This window comes from Hirundo rustica, chromosome Z (genome assembly GCF_015227805.2).
Source record: "Hirundo rustica isolate bHirRus1 chromosome Z, bHirRus1.pri.v3, whole genome shotgun sequence".
Taxonomy (NCBI): domain Eukaryota; kingdom Metazoa; phylum Chordata; class Aves; order Passeriformes; family Hirundinidae; genus Hirundo; species Hirundo rustica.
Genome location: NC_053488.1, coordinates 618,161 through 636,555, shown reverse-complemented (window position 1 = coordinate 636,555; position 18,395 = coordinate 618,161). Strand labels below are relative to the sequence as shown.

The window sequence follows — 18,395 nt, the reverse complement described above, 5'->3', positions numbered from 1 at the left end:
ACACTAAATTCTGCCCAAGCGGAGCACTCACAGACTTGGGACTCCAGTATTTCACAGATCGTTCAACAACTACTAGAATCTATGCAAGAGAATATTGGCTTTTTAATGTTCACTCCACAGTAAAATATATTCAAAGTTTTATACTTGGTATCTACATACAAAGAAAATAATTTTGCAAACATTTTCAGTTTGAAAGGCATTTTAATAAAGGTTTGCTGAAAGTTTTCTACAAATGTTCTTTGTGGAAATTTAAAAGAATCCCTGTGCATTGTTCATGTCATAATAATACACTATTATATCGTAGAGGGCAGACAGTATTCTTAAATTAAAATGTCAAGCACTTTGGATTGGATCAGATTTGTTAAAAATAAACTTTAAAATACTACTTTTCTTGTAATTTTCAATTAAATGTTTTAAGTATCACAGTGGAGAGGGTTCTTCCAACTCAAGTCAGGTAAAAGCATCCTAAGAAAATGTTTTAAAGGCAACGGAGTGAGCTAAAATTCCATGGTGAGTGATGCCCTTAAGAGTCAGGCATTAGTGCTTTTTTCGTGGTGGGGGGCTTTACTACAGACTCGTTGGGCATTGACAGAATGGACTGTACCCTTTCTTGGTACTTTCTCTCTGCTTCCATATTTGATTCATGTTCTTTCTTCCTCTGCTCTTCCTCGGCTTTTTGGAGCAACTGTTGATGGGCAATTTGAGATGTGAGCTGGTCTCTGTATTCTTTGGCCTTCTGTGCTTTTCTGGAAATGGCAATGAATAGGTTATTTAAGCAGTGTGGGTAAAAAGAATAATTATTATTATGTAATCTGTTAGCGTTTGAGCTTAGACTAAAGAAGCATTCAAAGTTCCTTTTAGCAGTTAAGAATAACTGCCACTATTAACCAAATGCTACATGCTAACCTAATGTTCTTCAGAGAATTAACTGCGTTCTGTTGTAGCCTATAAAGCAGGCTGTAAAACTGGTGCTGGAACAGAAAGAGGGAAAGAACAACTCCCTGTAATCAGTGCTCCTTGCCCCCTGCTCCTCACAGCCGTGGTGAGAGGATAGAGCATGAGGGTGCTGGGTCTCAGTCTGTGCCTGGCTCGGGCTCAGTGCTGCTGCTGCCGCTGACACCCATCCTTCACCCTCCTTCCGAGAAGAACGAGTCCCTGCTGCACTGATATTCCTGGAAGTGGCTGTCAGAAGAAATCAATCTTCCGTTCCACCTCAGGACTCATGTACTGCTTTCACTACCCTCTGGAGAAGCAGAGGAGGTCTTACGTGTTCAGGCCCTTCTGGAGCAGGAATCACACAGACAACTCAAACGCCAGCACAGTCAGGACTTGTGCACTAACTCAAGAGAGCTGAGGCACAAACCTTTCCTGACACTGCCCAGTGCCGTCTCTGCTAAGTGGAGCATTTCCCAGCTGGAGCCCAGCGTGTTTCCTTCACAAGGGTGACATTTCTGCCACAGCCAGGAGACTGTTCCCAGTAAAGCCTTCAGAGAACACAACAGACACCTGCTCGGGAAGGAGCCACTCGTATCTCAGGGACAGAGTGGAGAGAGGGCAGGAGTACAAAAGAGGGGTAAGTGGGATAAGGCCCTTTGCCCAAGGCTTTGCATGACACCCAGAGGAACATTCCAGCTACTGCGCGTAAGGATCCGCTCATCCAGAGGCGCTGTGAGGCACGGAGAGCCCCGTGCAGCCGGGTTACGTGCTGCAGCCTGTGTTTTGGTAGCTGACAGAGGACTGTTCAAGGGATGTCTGTGGGTGGAGTTTAGCAATAAGCCCGGACACACTTGTTCTCCTGGGGCAGGAACGAAGAAACCTTTCATTAACCCTCCTCCCCCGACTTCTGCCGCTCGTAACAACAGCTCAAAGCATGAGGGGATGTGTTTAGGAAATACGATTGAGGTAAGGCACGTGATGATCCAAAAAGACCAGCGCAAGCATATGTGCCACTATTTGCTGAGGTCAGAATTAATCCCTTAATACCAGCTGCAGTATTACAAGTCTGCTGTTGGGCAGTTTGGAACTGATAAAGGTGCGTGGTGGGAAAGCCTCTCCAAATAGAAGGAAGTCCACCCAGTGTTCTAGAGTTATCAGAAAAAAAGAAACAGCTCGCTCACAAGTTTAAAAGATTGATCTGCAAAAAATGAACTGATGACCTAGAAGAAAAATACCTTATACGTTTTTCTTCTTCTTCACGTTCAAATTCTCTGACTGCTTCAGCGATTGCCTTCTTCTCTTTAGCAATCTCCGTTTTCTTCTCTGCTATTTTCTGCACTAGAAAACAAAAGCAAAAATCCATTTAGAAGGTAACAGCTTTGCTGATCTTGAAGGGACAGTGAGGCTGCATTTGGGCTAAGGTAGCCTGAATAGCAAGCTCGAGTTTTGTTACTTGTGAAACACAAACAGCAGCAAGTGTATTCTCAGCTTATTTGTTTCTCATCCACTCAGAACTGTGAAGTTTTCACATTCAGGACCTCATGTTAATATAATTAATAACAATGACTGTCTGCCCACACAATCCTTACTTGACTAGGCTTTGCTCTGGCGATGGCAATGGGGAATTAGTGTGTGTTTTGGGAGCAGGTTCAGGGCGGGTCACGTTGTCCACTCTATCACACAGTGTGTGCTGGGCCAGATGCTGTTCCCAGCGGCTTGCTCTTGTACTGCCTTCTGCCCAGACGTGCATTCACTTACACTTCTCCTCCATCTGCGACTGCCTCGTGTTCATGACATCTCTCAGCAGCTGAAATCGAGCCTCCCTCTCTTGTTTCATTTTCTCAACCCTCTCGGCCCAAGCCCGATCCCGCTCTTCCTTGAAGATCTCCTCGTCTTCTCTTTCTTGCTCCTTCTCCCTCCTCAGCTGTTCAGCCAGATGATCCAGGTAAGTAAGTTGCTCCTGCAACAGTGCTTGCTGCAAACACACAGACATTTGCAGAGCTTAGTAAATTAGTTCAAAAAAGCTTTTCAAAGCCTGAAGAAAAGTGGTGGATCACAGCCAGTGTGGGAGATGGGAGCCCAGAGCTCCATTCCAAAATCTGCCATGGGAGACAACTGCTCAGAATCCTCTACCTGGACAGACAACAGGACAAATACAGAGTGAGCCCTTTCCCACAGCAGCTCAGCTGCCTACAACACACCCATTTTACAGATTTCCTACAGCTACTCCAGTAGCTCCAGTAGCTACATCTCCAGGCTACTCCAGTATCACCTGCATTAAATATAACAATATATCACGTCCTGTAATTCTGCAGCGAGGTGTAACACTGAGTTGATGCAACTTTCCTAACCTACATGAGCTTCTAAACACCTCACTCCTGTAGCCTAAATACCCTGAGACTCATTTGACTGCTGAAATTGGACAATCTACTTGTTTTAACTTCAGGAAATGACAGACACATCCATTGGTTCATGGCATCTCCAAGAAATAAAACATCAGAGTTTGCATCTATCTGTATATAGTTTTTAAATATTTTAAAGTTTTTTAGTTTTCATTAATTACAGTAAGTTAAATATTTCCTTTCTTCTGCAGTTACAAATATTTACTGCATCAGGTCCATAAAACTAAAAATAGTTTTCCAGCCTCTCTTATGCCCATTCAGTGTAAGGATGATAAAGCTCAATGAAATCAGCACAGAGGGACAAAATTCCAGGATTTCCCAAGAGCCCCCACTTCATTTATCCAGCCTGGTAGCCTTGCTGATAGCAAAGCAGGCTTTAAAGTGCTGTGTTTTTAACAGTTGATGGGCTTCTGCAGAGGTGCAAAGTGCTGGCAGGAGGAGAGGCAACAGGTTGTTCATAAAAGAATTATCTCGTTCAGGGAGAAGCGCTGGTGTCTGTTCTCTCTTACCCTGCACAGTTCACAGGCCCACAGAACTAGTCTAGATGAGGTATTGCCCCACAATTTCACTACAAAACACCTTACTTTTTTTTTAATTATCTCTGCATATTCCCTGTTGGGGTCCTGAAAATCTTTTTCCAAGATTGTCTTCTCTTCAGCAAGCTGCAATTTTTTTTCTGCATCGAGATGCTTCTTCTTGTCCTGCACTGCTTTGAGCAACATCTCCCTGCATTCCTTCTGCTGATGTCGCTTCTTCCTCTCAAGCTCTTCATTTTCTTTTCTAAGCCGGTGCATCTCTTCTTCCTACAAGGATAAAAGTAGCCAGCTCGTAAAATAACTTCAAACTAAGTGGTGGTTAGAGTTTGTTTATTGGTACATTGAAGAGCAAAGCCTCGCTGGCAACACAGAATTGCTGTAATCCACTAGACCTGGTAAAGCCTGAACATTTTAGCATATCATTCATTAGAATTCAGCATTTTTATCTATAATTATCACATGCACTTCAATACAAAAACTGTATTGTGCCTGGTGTTTTCCAACTGTTTCAGGCAGACAGACAGAGCCATCTCTTTAGGGAAATTAGTATCGTGCAGCACATTTGATCTATATCCAAGTGTTCATAAGCACTGACAAATAACAGGGCCACATGTTCCTGCTGTTTCTGTAGATGTTATCTGTCCTGTGCCTGTGTTGGGTGTTCAGAGCACTGCATCTCTGCTGGTCATAAGGCTGCAACAAGTCAGTGATTGGGTTCTTGTATTCTGATGGGCAGTTACTAAGCTTCCATGGTTTTAAATCAACCCACTTCATATTGGAAAGAACTTTGTATTTCACTTTATGCTGGAAAAATGTACAGTGAAACTGAGTTCTTAAAAAAGAAGCAGTGACGAATCAGAAATGCATATTTGAGATCAAACAGGTATTTCTATATTGAAGATTATTTAGCCCCCCCAAAAAATCAAAAGTAGCATCATTAAGTAATTTATAAGCATAATTTCTGGACATCTTGCAATTGTACAAAGTGTACAAGCACAGCTGCACTGAAACATAGTCATAACAGAGTATGTGACCATCATTAGCATTGTATTATCTCAGAAAACATGATTCAGCTGTCTCGAAGGCACACAGGTTTTTGTTAACCTGTTTTTAAATTAAATGTCTCTTTTGTAATGTGAATGAGTCCTTCAAAATGCCTCAGCAGGTTCGTCATACACAGCATGTCTAATCTTCCCCGTATGGAAGCAGAAGGTGTACTCCCTAAAGAACATCCCTTTTTATGCTGGACATAAAGCACCCACGGGTTCTTGCAGTATTTCAGAGCCAAAACTGACTTTGTATCTGCCTGAACTGTCAAATTCACTTCCAGAAGGTGGTAAAACAGCTTTTACACTCAGTATTTATATAATTTGAGGAATAGAATTAGTAATCCAAAGAGCTTTGAACAGCAAAGGTGGAAAGAAAGGAGAAATAGTTAGCAGTCTGCTGTGCAAGTTAGCACATGTCTTTGAATGAATTCTGACATCAGTGAGGCTGTGTGAGAGCAGCCAAGGATGGAATCCATGAAAGTTTACTCACTGGGGTAACACAATGTCGCAAATGTACAAAGAAGTGGCTACCAAGCACCCTTCTGCAAACCAGGAGCAAAGTGCTGCGGCAGAAACTCATCAAACTACAGTCAGGATAACACCAAGTCAATCACTTTCCAATAAGAAATAAGACAAAGGAGAAAGGCAGCTAATATAGGTAATGTGGCCAAAGCAAAAATTGCTGTCTCTGCTTTGTCATCTACTTCTGAGATAATCCTGGTGCACACATGCGGTCTACCATGCCAAAGGTGTGAGTTTTCCTTCACTAAATATCCTATTTTCATTGCAACAACCAGGAGAAACCTTTATGAAACCTTTAAGAAACACTTAGCTGTCCATTCATCCAGATGAAACTCCTGGACATTAGGGGCTACCAGTCTGCAACAGAAAACTTGTAACAAGGCCATCTGCCACATCCCTCTTCTGCTGAGAACGGATTACATCCCATTTTCCATACAGAAACCCTCCTTCAAAGAAAGTTGTTTTGTTTGGTTGGTTTTTTTTCAGAGACTCAACCACTTCACCAGAAATGTATCTCCTTGACAGAGCCCCAGGCTGCTGTCTCCAGGGGAAGACAGAGCCTTCTATTCTAACAGTGCTCTTCTGAAAAGGCCAGTTAAGGAGCAGCGCTCTTTGCCTGGGAGGTTTGGCAGTGCCTTAGAAGTAGTTACAAGAAAATAATTCTGTTCTACATGTATTTTAAATAAGCAAAACATTAGTCTAGCTTGGAATAAGGACTCTACAGTTTCACAGCCAGCATTTTCAGAGCTTTAGATCCATTATTGTCTCATTTTTTATAAAATGGGAAAGCATACATGATGCCAGCACCAGCTTCCAATGTCTAGCAGAGTATCCCGAGTGATCATTCTGCCTCTACGTGTAAACAGCTGCGAAATGAAGACTGAGTCTGAGCTAAATAGCCTCCCATAGTTCAAAGTCAACACAGAATACTGAACTAGCAAGCCACACCAAAGCCAGCAAAGCTACAGCAAGGGAGACGGAAAAGGATGGTGAAAAAAGAGGGTAGTGGCCAAGCAGTTGGGCCAAGGTAGCCAAATGTCTCCTGTGATGTGGGCTCAACAGCAGCCAGGTCCAACAGGTGAGAGAGCTTAGGTGCTGCTTGCTACTTTGTTTAAAAATATGTATGTAAAATAAATATTTCAGCTGGGAAACAAGACTCCACTGCTAACCTGCAGAAAACTGGAAATCAAAAAACTACAAAGATATTTGGCAAAAGATTAAAAATGTTTCCATTTCCCACAGCGGCTCTGAGAGACTGAGTGCCAAAACCCTTTAGAGTGCTGAGTTCCAAAAGATGCATTTCCCTCTGTAAAAGGGAATGCCTTTGCCACGGCTCTGGAAAAGAGGCTTAGCTTAACAGCACAGGCTCAGATACTAATGGAATCAGTGAAGATACAAATAAGGTATGGATTAGTCTAAATGTCTAGTAAGCCTATCATTAGAAGGGCCTTCTGCACAACCTTGGATGCAGAACACTATGGAAATTACCAGCAATTCAGCCTCCTTTATCATCTGCTGCTTCTCCTCCTCTCTGCGAGCGGTGTGCACAGCCACCTGGGCTTCACGCACATCCACCATTTCCCGGATCCGCGCTGCCGCCTCCTGTGCCTTCAGCTCCGCTTCCTGATCCTTAGCCAGCAGTTCCTTCTCACAAATCTCTTCCAACTTCTGCTCCTGCATCTTCTCCTCCTTTTTCAGCACCTCCTTCAGGGTCTGCTGGGCCAGCTGGCAGTCACCCAGTTCCTTCTCGCTCCGTTTCTTACAGTGTATGCGATACTCTTCACATTGGTTTCTGGAAGGCAACATAAAAGTTTGGGGTTTTTTAAAGTCTCAAAACAATAAGCAGGTCTGGAAGTGGGTGTGTGGTGAATGAAGGCTCCCAGCCCATCACTGCTCAAAACACAGCAAGCCAGGACACCAAGTTATACCCCAGGTCTGACACTGATTCCTTGTAGAGACTAAGGAGCCACAGAGAGCCTGATTTAACAGAGGTTTTGACATTAATAAACTGCAAGATTTGAATTTGTATAAAAAGCCTAAATCAATTTCCTCACAAGCAGAAGTGAAGAGGCAGCAGTGATCCCTGTTCCTCGTGACAGGGACAGTGCCCACGGAACGGCTGGAGCTGTGCCAGGCAGGTTTAGAGTGGGTATCAGGGAAAGATTCTTCCCCCAGAGGGTGCAGGCACTGCCCAGGCTCCCCAGGGAATGGGCACGGCCCCGAGGCTGCCAGAGCTCCAGGAGAGCTTGGACAGAGCTGCCAGGGGTGCACAGGGTGGGATTGTTGGGGTGTCTGTGCAGGGACAGGGGCTGGGCTCTGCCAGAGCTCCAGGAGAGCTTGGACAGAGCTGCCAGGGGTGCACAGGGTGGGATTGTTGGGGTGTCTGTGCAGGGACAGGGGCTGGGCTCTGCCAGAGCTCCAGGAGAGCTTGGACAGAGCTGCCAGGGGTGCACAGGGTGGGATTGTTGGGGTGTCTGTACAGGGACAGGGGCTGGGCTCTGCCAGAGCTCCAGGAGAGCTTGGACAGAGCTGCCAGGGGTGCACAGGGTGGGATTGTTGGGGTGTCTGTGCAGGGACAGGGGCTGGATTCCATGATCCTGTGGTCCTTTCCAGCTCAGGATATTCTGAGTGTAAGTGAACACACAATACATCCACATATTACATACACTATGTGTATTCTACAAGTAGCTGGAACATGAGGGGTTGCATGCATATATACCTTTTATTAACATATAAAACACACGCATGCTCCACTTATTCAAACGTAGGTTGGTCTCTATTCAAATGAAGACTTAGAATAGGTTTATAAGTCACCTGAAAGCTCATTCATATTCAGAAAATACTGCAACTGTGGAAATGTGGGTTACATGGTTGAGCAGGAACCACTAGATATTTATTCATTTTTTAAGTGAAGTTCTGTGAGATAATTCAGACAAGTTGCAATAAAAGCCTGGAGAAGGTAGAAAGTCAAACAAGTAATGCAGCTTTCAATTTTCATTTACTCTCTGCAACTGAGTTGCATATAAAGAGGTAATTTATCTTCAGTTGAAGAGCACTGAACTAATTGCAGATTCTGCTATTACTTTTGCAAACAAAGCACTATTGAGATCAACACATGCCATCAAACATTATTTAATTTGAGCAGTCTGCAAGCATTTTAATTCCGTTCTATAAACAGGATATAGATTTTCATGAAGTCAGATTGTGAAACTGGCAGACAAAGGTGAAGACCTGACAGTGTGAAGGATCTGTAAGCTCTGAAGATGTGTGACAGACACATGTGAATGCTGTGAAGTGAAAAGACATCTCACTATTTCATGATGAATTAAACCATCTTCTACAGATGATTGCAAAGGAATATTTAGGAATTCAGAGGAGATGTCATAGAATCATTAATATCTTCAGGGCAACAGTAGTTACCTGCACAATGAAATAGTATGACACAACACAAGCTTTAGCTGACTATCCGGTCTAAAGAAAATATTAAATATTCACCAGGCAACTACTTCAATGCTATCACCAAACTCCCTATCAGGGAACTTATTTAATTTTCAGAGCAGAGGTCTCACCACATTTTCTCCCTGTTGGCATTCAACATTTCACTGGGGACAAAGTATCTCTCTGTGCTCTCAGCTAAAGCCCCCAGTGCCACGGAGCCTGTGCTGAAAGGTGAAGGGTGCTGTACACAAACAGTGAAAGGGACAGCACTGCTGTGAAAACATCTCCATTCTGCTTGGTATTTGCCAGACCTGCCCCAGCCTGAGCCCCCCGTGCCCTGGGCTGATCCCGCAGCGTGGGCAGCAGGGCAGGGGGGATCCTGCCCCCGTGCCCCTGTGCTCAGCTGAGAGCCCACCTGCAGAGCTGCTCCAGCCCTGCCTCCAGCAGCACAAGGACGTGGAGCTGCTGCAGCCAGCGCAGAGGAGGCCACGGAGATGCTGCCAGGGCTGGAGCCCCTCTGCTCTGGAGCCAGCCTGGCACAGCTGGGGCTGCTCAGCTGCACAAGAGAAGGCTCCAGGGAGAGCTCCGAGCCCCTGCCAGGGCCTGAAGGGGCTCCAGGAGAGCTGCAGAGGGACTGGGGACAAGGCACCCAGGGACAGCACCCAGGGAATGGCTCCCAGTGCCAGAGGGCAGGCACAGCTGGGATCCTGGGAAGGAATTGGTGTCTGGGAGGGTGTTGAGGCCCTGGCACAGGGTGCCCAGAGCAGCTGTGGCTGCCCCTGGATCCCTGGCAGTGTCCAAGGCCAGGCTGGACTGGGCTTGGAGCAACCTGGGATAGCAGGATGTGTCCCTGTCCATGATGACTTTGAAGGCTCCTTCCAGCCCAAACCATTCCATGACAAGATGCTGTAGTTCAGTGGCAGTGCAGGCTGGTGAAAAGAGATGGTTGTTTTAGCTCTTGGATGAGACAGGAGCCTCCTGACCGCCATTTAACCCAGCAATAAAAGCAGAGATCAGCACAGGGATGTGCATGCCATGAGCCATGGCACACTCCAAGGAGGTCAACAAACGCACTATCTCATTGATGGTTTTCTTACGTTTTACCACTGGAATCTATCTTTCATCTCCTGGGTGGGAGTCAGTGGTGATTAAAGACCACAGCACTAATTAGCATTCATGAAGAACATATTTCTCAAATGTTGTGAGGGAAACATGCCATTATTAAGATTTGAAATCTTACTCCATTAGCAATAACTGTATTACCGTAACACAATGGGTTCAAAGTTCTCTCAGCATTGAAGGAATAAAGAACTAGTTATTCTTTTCTGTGATTATAAACTAATCCCATATTTATTGAATTTCCAGCAGGGAGTAGAAGTTAATTATGTTCAGCATTGTTAGAATTTTCATATAAAATAACCCTGTAATTGCTTGATTTCATCAAAATAATTCCCTCAAAGCAGCTTTTACACCAACCCATAAACATCTGCTCCCTCAGATGGCAGATTTTCTCCCTCACTTTACTATCCTAAGCTTCTTAACATTAAAACCGTGCCTGGATGTGGCTACTTCCCAAAGACAGAACCAGTTATTTATTCATTTTACGGCCGCAGCACGGTGTTTCTGGGATAACAACATTCCCCATATGGATGCTTCTGAACGTTACCACAAGAAAGAGGATGTGAAACATGTTTTTATGCAAATCTTAAGACGTTGCAGTTTTCTCTAAAGCTAGCAATGACGAACATGCCCTCAGGCCAGCACTGGCTGAGTCTCTTCTCAGACAAGAGGTAGCCCTCCCTGACAATGAATTCCAGCAGGACTCCCCGTGGTCCAAGCCTCGTCCCCGCTGTCACCTTGTGACAAAGGACTCCTCCTGATTAACATTACTACTGAGAAGCTGTTGCACCTGTACCCTCAGGCCACGGCAACCGGCCTACAGGGCTGATAAAAACGCTGCACGTCTGACAGTGTAGGTGCTCCTGTACCCCAGTGTTTGAGAATCCAAACCTGCAAAAGAGTGGAGCGCCTTGCCTGGAGTTAAAGGAAATACAAACAAGTCTGTCTCAGGTTTCAGAAAGACTTTCAGAGAGCTGTAAATACACAGGAAAGGGGAAACAGAAAATCATGTGCATATCCACCTGCTACTGGCTTGACTTGCCAGGGCTCCTGGGTGTGCCCTGGGGTAATTGATCTCCAAAGGGGAGGGCATGCAGGAAGGGAATATGTTTTGTACCATCAATAAATAACATTAAAAAGCAAAAAATAGCATTTATTTCATCTTTACATCACCCTTTTTAATTTCTATTTGTGCGTATATTTTGTAAGGTACACAATATACCGGGACAGTGTATTATTATATATTTATATACTTGACAAATAAACATATTGGGGTGAGAGTTAAAAGTTTTTACAGCTAGGGGGGTGCACTCAGATGATTGGAAGCCATTGCCCCAGAGGACAGGCTGTGACACAATTACAGGCTCCTGCTTGGGGATTTTCAGTGCGTGGCAGTCTCCTGAGCAGCAAATCCTGCTTCCAGATCTCTACCTGGACCAGGATGGTTTAGGAGGAAGAATGGCATCTAACAAAGATGTTCTACCAGAGAAAAACAGACCTGGGGCTACTTAAACAAGACAAACACATGCAGATTGAGATATGTTATCAATCTACTCAGAACCAATTACCACCGCAGAGACCTCCTTTCTCACTGGAAAAGGATGGACAACACAAGATTAAAATATAACCAAGCACATCCATGTCACGGAACTTTTGTCAGCTGGTGTTCATCAGAGTTGTGTTCTTTTATAGGAACCTTAATTTAAAAGTAGAAAGGGACACAGCTAAAGGAACTAACCATGGAATGTACTGCTATTACATCAGGGCAGTCAAAGAGAAGGACTCCGCCCCGTAGGGTGAATATTTGTTTGCAAAGATACCCCAAGATTTCTGCCACTCTCAACAGCTGTGAAGAGAGAGGTTTTTGCTGCCTCTAAATCCCCTGAGAACATGCAGCCAGCAGAACGCCAACAGGAAAGCTTCAGCAACACTTTTTAACAGGATGCTGTGTGGCGTGGATATTGCTTAGATCCCAGAGCAGAGTGGGAAAGGATGAAATAATCCCATCAGACCGAGTGAACCACAGATCAACAGGGCTCCACTGGGAAGACAAAGGACCTGAGACATGAAGACAGGCAACTACAGCATGAAAGTTCAAGTGCGTGTCACCAGATGATGCAGTTCGGTGACTCATTTTGCAATTAAAATGTCTAAAATTAGACATCAAAACAGTAATCTGCATATGTGCTAAACTCCCACTCTGATCAATGAGAGCCTAATTAAAGTGAGTAGAGGCTGGGGTGCAGTTCAACTGACAGGGCAGGATGAGCCTGTTTGAGACTGACTTTAGGTTCCTGTAACTGTCCTGATTTCAGTGAAGTTTTAACTAGAACAGGAATGAGGATTCCCAGTGAATACAAAGATACAGACACTGGGATGCCTGCCTTCAGGTGTCAATGTAACATCTCGGTGTGTAAAAAAAGCTACAATATAAAATAAAAGGCACCCCAGTAGCACCCCCTCCGAACTATTGTAAAAGTGAGTTTTAACCACTTTGTGTGACAGATAGAGAACAAAGCAGAAGCTGCAAAAGGCCAAGAGCCATGTTTTCAAACCACCATGTGAAGTTAGGCAGCATACGCACTTCTAACACCTGCCTAAGTCAATAAACCCCACATTTAAACAAACATTTACCTGTGGAATGAGTTAATTAGAATTTATGCACAAGTGAGAGCGAATGTTGATTTTTATCCCAAGCCTGTGCACACTGAGAAGCAGGTGTTGTAGATTTCACAGTACCGTGGGAGACTGGGAAAGACACATCAAATTATCACAATTAAATAACATTATTATTTCTTTCATCCCTCCCTCGGAAAACCAGATTTCCAAGAATGGGACAAGGCAGATTTCATGCCAAGGCCTCAGTACCTGCAAGTTACTGCTTTCAGTCAGAAAGATTTGGCACAGAACTTCAGGCTGCATTAAAACCTTAGCTGCAGCTGCTACTCTTGAAAAGTGTGCAATAAATAAAAACACTGTCTTTTTGGACAATCTTAACATTTTCGGAATCTTTGACATATTAGCTCAGCAAGCTTGCTTTAGGCCAAATTAACCTTCCATGCACCCTGTTCACTCCAATAGAATAAAGCTGGAACAGAAATTACAAAAAGGGCTGACTTGGCAGGTGGAACTGCAGGGAAGCTCATGTGGGACAAGGAGGATATGCTATACTTGCAAGAATTAAATATTTTGAATTTTTTTTCTGTATTACTGTTTCAACCACTTTCATCTTTCCTTCCTCAGATTATTATTGCCACCCTCTTTCTAAATTGTCCCTATATATTTACTTTGGGCAAATTCTCTTTCATAAGATATTTTTTATGGCAATACCTGAACTGCTGCTCTCGTTTTTCAGCCACCACTTTTAGTCTTTCTTGCTCCCTCTTCTCCCTCAATAATTTTGCTTGTTCCTTCATCTTTACTTCTCTGTTCTGTGCCTTTTCTTCATCAAGTGCCTTCACCTCAGCAAAGTGCCTGCTTTCCTCTGCCTCCAGAAAGTCACGAAGCCTGTAATGAAAACATTTGAATAAAGGCTGAATCAATCCTTCTGTTGAAGGACAAAGTTTTAGTTTATTTGTTGCTAACACAAAGTGGGTACTGGGCTCCTTTCAACACCTCTTGCAAATGTCACAGAAGTGAACATCAAATTTTAACTGGGGTATCATTCATGTTCCTTCAAGGGAATCTTACAGCACAAGATGAGTGATTCTGTCCAGGAACAGTTTAAACTCCTGATTTTACAGACCCGCTTTCAAAGCTGCTTTATGACTTCAGTTCCCCATTCATCAAATTCTTCTAATTCTCAGACTACATTTGTCACCATCTGATAACAATTAGATTTTGTACTATTGTTATCCTTCAGCATAGACCCACACAATATCCTGAGCTGGAAGGGTCCCACCAGGATCATCCAGCCCAGCTCCTGGCCCTGCACTGACACCCCAACAATCCCACCCTGTGCATCCCTGGCAGCTCTGTCCAAATGTTTTTGGAGCTCTGGCAGCCTTGGGGAGCCTGGTCAGTGCCCTACAGCTCCTGGGGGAAGAACCTTTTCCTGATACCCTCCTTTCTCTATGCATCTATAATTGTATCATCTCTCAAACGACCTCTTGCTATTTTAGCACCACTCCACAAAACACTTCATCCTGAAATATCTGTGATGAGAAAATTATGTCAGACAGGCAGTTTTTAAACACACCATCATCTACGCCTCCGTTAATCCTGGCAGTGAGAAAGCTGGGGCTGTGGAATCAGAAATCACCGATTTCAGCCCAGATGCCACAGTGTCTCAGCAGAGAGGGACCTGGAGGGTCTCGGCAAAGCTGAGCACAAGCCAGCAATGCACCCTTGTGGCAAAGAAAGCCACTGGCAGCTTGGGCTGCGGGAGGAGGAGCGCTGCGAGCAGGTCCGTCCTTCCTCTCGGCACTGCTGGGACCCCAGCCCGAGTGCTGGCTCCAGCTCTGGGCTCTGCAGCACCACGGGGACACAGCCTCAGGGGGAGAAGCCCAGTGGAGGGACCCTGAGGGACTGGAGCATCTCTCCCGAAGGGAGAATCTCTCCTCAAGTCCCTTCTTTCCTGAGAGAGCTGGGACTGTCCAGTCTTGAGAAGAGAAGGTGCAGAGGGATCTTACCTACGTGCATGAACTCCTGAAGGGGGCAAATGCAGAAAAGACAGATGCCATGCCGGCGTCTGTAGTCCTCAGCAGTTCCAAGTGACAGGACAAGGGGATACAATTAAATCATGTGAAATTCCAAACGAACAGAAGAAAACGTTCTGTTTTCTTTGTACTGTGAATGTGGTCGGATATTGGACAGGTTGCCCACAGAAGTGGTTCCGTCTCCATGCGTGAAGACAAGCAAAACTCAAATGGGACACACGCTCCTGGACACCCGGCTCCACGGCTGGACCAGGTCATCTCAGGAGGTTCCTTCTAACCCCAGTGGTTCTGTGGAACCCATCTACAAGGCACATTAGACCAGGACACCAAACTGACGACCTTCCCAGCTACAAAGTCACTTGACATGAAAGAGTAACTGAGAAATTAAACCACATTACTTTTTCCAAAGATCAGTACAGCCCAATTCTGTTCTTTACACGGCAGCAATGTGCTTCACCTTTAATATTTTCAAAAGACTTCTGGAAAATTTAAATTTTTTTCAGCTGATTGTGCTGCAGAGTGTTATCTGTAGGACCTCAACATCAGCTTGATGAGTTTGCAACAAAAGCCTCAGTGATACAGAACTGAGAGAATTTCTGACACTTTGCTACCCAGAGAAGATGTGGATGTTCATGACAGGGTGGCTGGAATTAGATGATCCCATCCAGCCCAAACTACACCAGAATTCTATGATCCTGCGCTCCATCCCTGGAAATGTTCCAGGCCAGGTTGGACAAGGCTTTGAGCAACCTGGCCTGGTGGGGATGTCCCTCAGGGGGGCTTGGAACAAGATGAGCTTTAAGGTCCCATCCAACCCAAACCATTCCATCATTTTATGATTATACCAAGGTACTCCTCACTCTCTTCCAAAAATCAGGCAACAGAAGTGCTATACCACTACTTCTTCCCTTCTCTGTGGCAGACAGGGGGTTCCAAATGCCACCTCGGCTACACTGGTTACTGTGTACTGTGTACACGTATCACTGGTGCCCGGCCCTCCGAGCTCCCACTGAAAACAGCCGGGGCTACTTGTTTGCTACCTCTCTCTTCTCGCATCGATCTCCTGCAGGTACTGCTGCAGGGTGGCCCGGACCTTCCTCTCGGCAGCGCGGTGTATCCATTTGTCCTCGCCGCCCTTGTGCCAGTCGCAGGCGTTGCAGAAGTGGCGGAACATGCGCAGGGCATCTTCTGCCTCACGCTGGCCCTCCTCCCGCAGCCTCTCAGCCAAAATCCTCTCTTCGACGATGTCTCTCTTGGAGGGCTTGGCTAGCTGTGAGAGAAAGGAAGTGGAGAAAGCGTAGGTATCTCATAGCATCCTTCCAGGATGCGAAGGGGCCAACAGTGAATCCAGAGATGGACTCTTTACAGGAACTGTAGTGACAGGACAAGGACTAAGCGGAAGAGGGAGAATTTAGGCTAGATGTAGGAAGATATTCTCCTTTGTGAGGGTGGCAAGGCACTGGCACAAGTTTCCCAGAGCAGCTGGGGTTGCCTCTGGATCCCTGGCAGTGTCCAAGGCCAGGACGGACAGGACTTGGAGCAGCCTGGGACAGTGGAAGGTGTCCCTGCTCATGGCATGGTGGGACTGGATGAGTTTTTAGGTCCCTTCCAACCCAAACCATTCATGGGTGGAAATACAAACTACTAGTCTGTGTGTTTTTCAGGTGAATTCATGACTGTGCAAGTACCTAACCCCAAGTGATGAGTTCACGGTAATTATGGGGTAATCACAGAATCACTGAGGCTGGAAAAGAGCTCCAAGATCATCAAGTCCAAGCTGTGCCTGATCCCCACCTTGTCACCCAGCCCAGAGCACTGAGTGCTGCATCCTGTCCTTCCTTGGACACCTCCAGGGATGGGGACTCCAACACCTCCCTGGGCAGCCCCTTCCAAGTCCTCAACGTCCTTTCTGTGAAAAAATGCCTCCTAAATTAGACAAACCCTGTCTACAACCCCACCCCCCGTAGCACCGGGCTCCTCAGGACCCCCAAACACAGCACGGGACACCCTGGGACCTTCAAACACAGCACCGGGCTCCCCGGGACCTTCAAACACAGCACCGGGCGCCCCGGGATCTCTCACACAGCACCAGGCGCCTCGGGACGCTTCCTGGCTGCTCCCAGAGGAGCAGCCCGCTCTGGGGCTCCGGCCCCCATGTCCCCGCAGCTCCCCGGAACAGAGCAGCCCCGGCGTGGCCCCTCACCAGCGCCAACTCGTGCGGCGCGGAGCCGGTGAACTCCCGGCGTCTCTGGGTATGAGAGCAGTGACGGGGCTGGGGACGGGGCTGGGGCCGCGCCGCCATGGCGGATGGAGGCGCCGCCGTTGCTCAGGGGACGCGTGCGGGACGGAAGTGGCATCATGGCGGTGGGGGCGCTGAGGGGCTGTGCCGGCACGGCGGGGGTGCTGAGGGGTGTGCTGGCATGGCGGGAGCGCTGAGGGGCGTGCTGGCACGGCGGGGGCGCTGAGGGGCTGTGCTGGCACGGCGGGGGCGCTGAGGGCTGTGCCGGCACGGCGGGAGGGCTGAGGGGCTGTGCCGGCATGGCGGGAGCGCTGAGGGGCTGTGCCGGCACGGCGGGGGCGCTGAGGGGTGTGCTGGCATGGCGGGAGGGCTGAGGGGCTGTGCTGGCATGGCGGGAGCGCTGAGGCGTGTCCTGGCATGGAGAGGCGCTGAGGGGCGTGCTGGCATGGCGGGAGCGCTGAGGGCATGTCCCTGGCATGGCAGGAGCGCTGAGGGGCTGTGCAGGCATGGCGGGAGCGCTGAGCGCTATCTTGGCATGGGGGAGTGCTATGGAGCTGTGCCGGCATGGCGGGAGCGCTGAGGCGTGTCCTGGCATGGCGGGAGCGCTGAGGGGCTGTGCCGGCATGGCGGGGTGCTGAGGGGCTGTGCCGGCATGGCGGGGTGCTGAGGGGCTGTGCCGGCATGGCGGGAGCGCTGAGGGGGTGTCCCAGCATGGCAGGAGCGCTGAGGGGCTGTGCCGGCATGGCGGGGTTGCTGAGGGGCTGTGCCGGCGTGGCGGGAGTGCTGAGGGGGTGTCCCGGCATGGCGGGGCGCTGAGGGGTGTGCTGGCATGGCGAGGGCACTGAGGGACTGTTCCGGCATGGCGAGGGTGCTGAGGGACTGTCCCGGCATGGTGAGGGCACTGAGGGGGATGCTGGCATGGCGAGGGCACTGAGGGACTGTCCCGGCATGGCGAGGGCACTGAGGGGTGTGCTGGCATGGCGAGGGCACTGAGGGACTGTCCCGGCACGGCGAGGGCACTGAGGGGTGTCCCGAGCTCAGGGGATCCTCACGGCTGTAAGAGACGCTCCAGCTGAGTCAGCGTGCCCCGGCACCCAGCGCTGCCGCTGTAACTCCGAACCCAGCAGGCCGCGGCCCCCCGAGCCACAGCCCGGCCCCTCCTGAACACCTCCAGGGACGGCGACTCCGCTGCCCAGCCCGTGCCAATGCCTGCTCGGTGAAAATGGTGTGGTGAAAATGGCTAAATGTTTCTGAAGAAGGGGTGTTCTTTAAACATAGAATCGTAAAATGTGCTGGGTTGGAAGGGTGCAGCCCACAGAGTGCAGTCCCGGGTGCCACTGCTGGGACATGAGAGGGGACAGGCTGGCATAGGAAAGGAAAGGATTTAGGTTGATGAGTTATCTTTTGGAGCCAGCCTGGCACAGCTGGGGCTGCTCAGCTGCACAAGAGAAGGCTCCAGGGAGAGCTCTGAGCCCCTGCCAGGGCCTGAAGGGGCT

The 18,395-nt window shown here is 47.7% G+C and overlaps 1 protein-coding gene across 1 annotated transcript; it reads right to left on the bottom strand.

The window, feature by feature from the left end:
* Positions 1-523: 523 nt before the first annotated feature.
* CFAP53 (cilia and flagella associated protein 53) lies at positions 524-16,962 on the bottom strand. Its single transcript, XM_040090899.1, has 8 exons — positions 16,864-16,962; positions 15,701-15,930; positions 13,333-13,509; positions 6,934-7,237; positions 3,923-4,141; positions 2,695-2,911; positions 2,172-2,274; positions 524-746 (listed from the first exon to the last, which is right to left on the bottom strand). The coding sequence occupies exons 1-8, from the start codon at positions 16,960-16,962 to the stop codon at positions 524-526; spliced, it is 1,572 nt and encodes a 523-aa protein (XP_039946833.1).
* Positions 16,963-18,395: the final 1,433 nt, after the last annotated feature.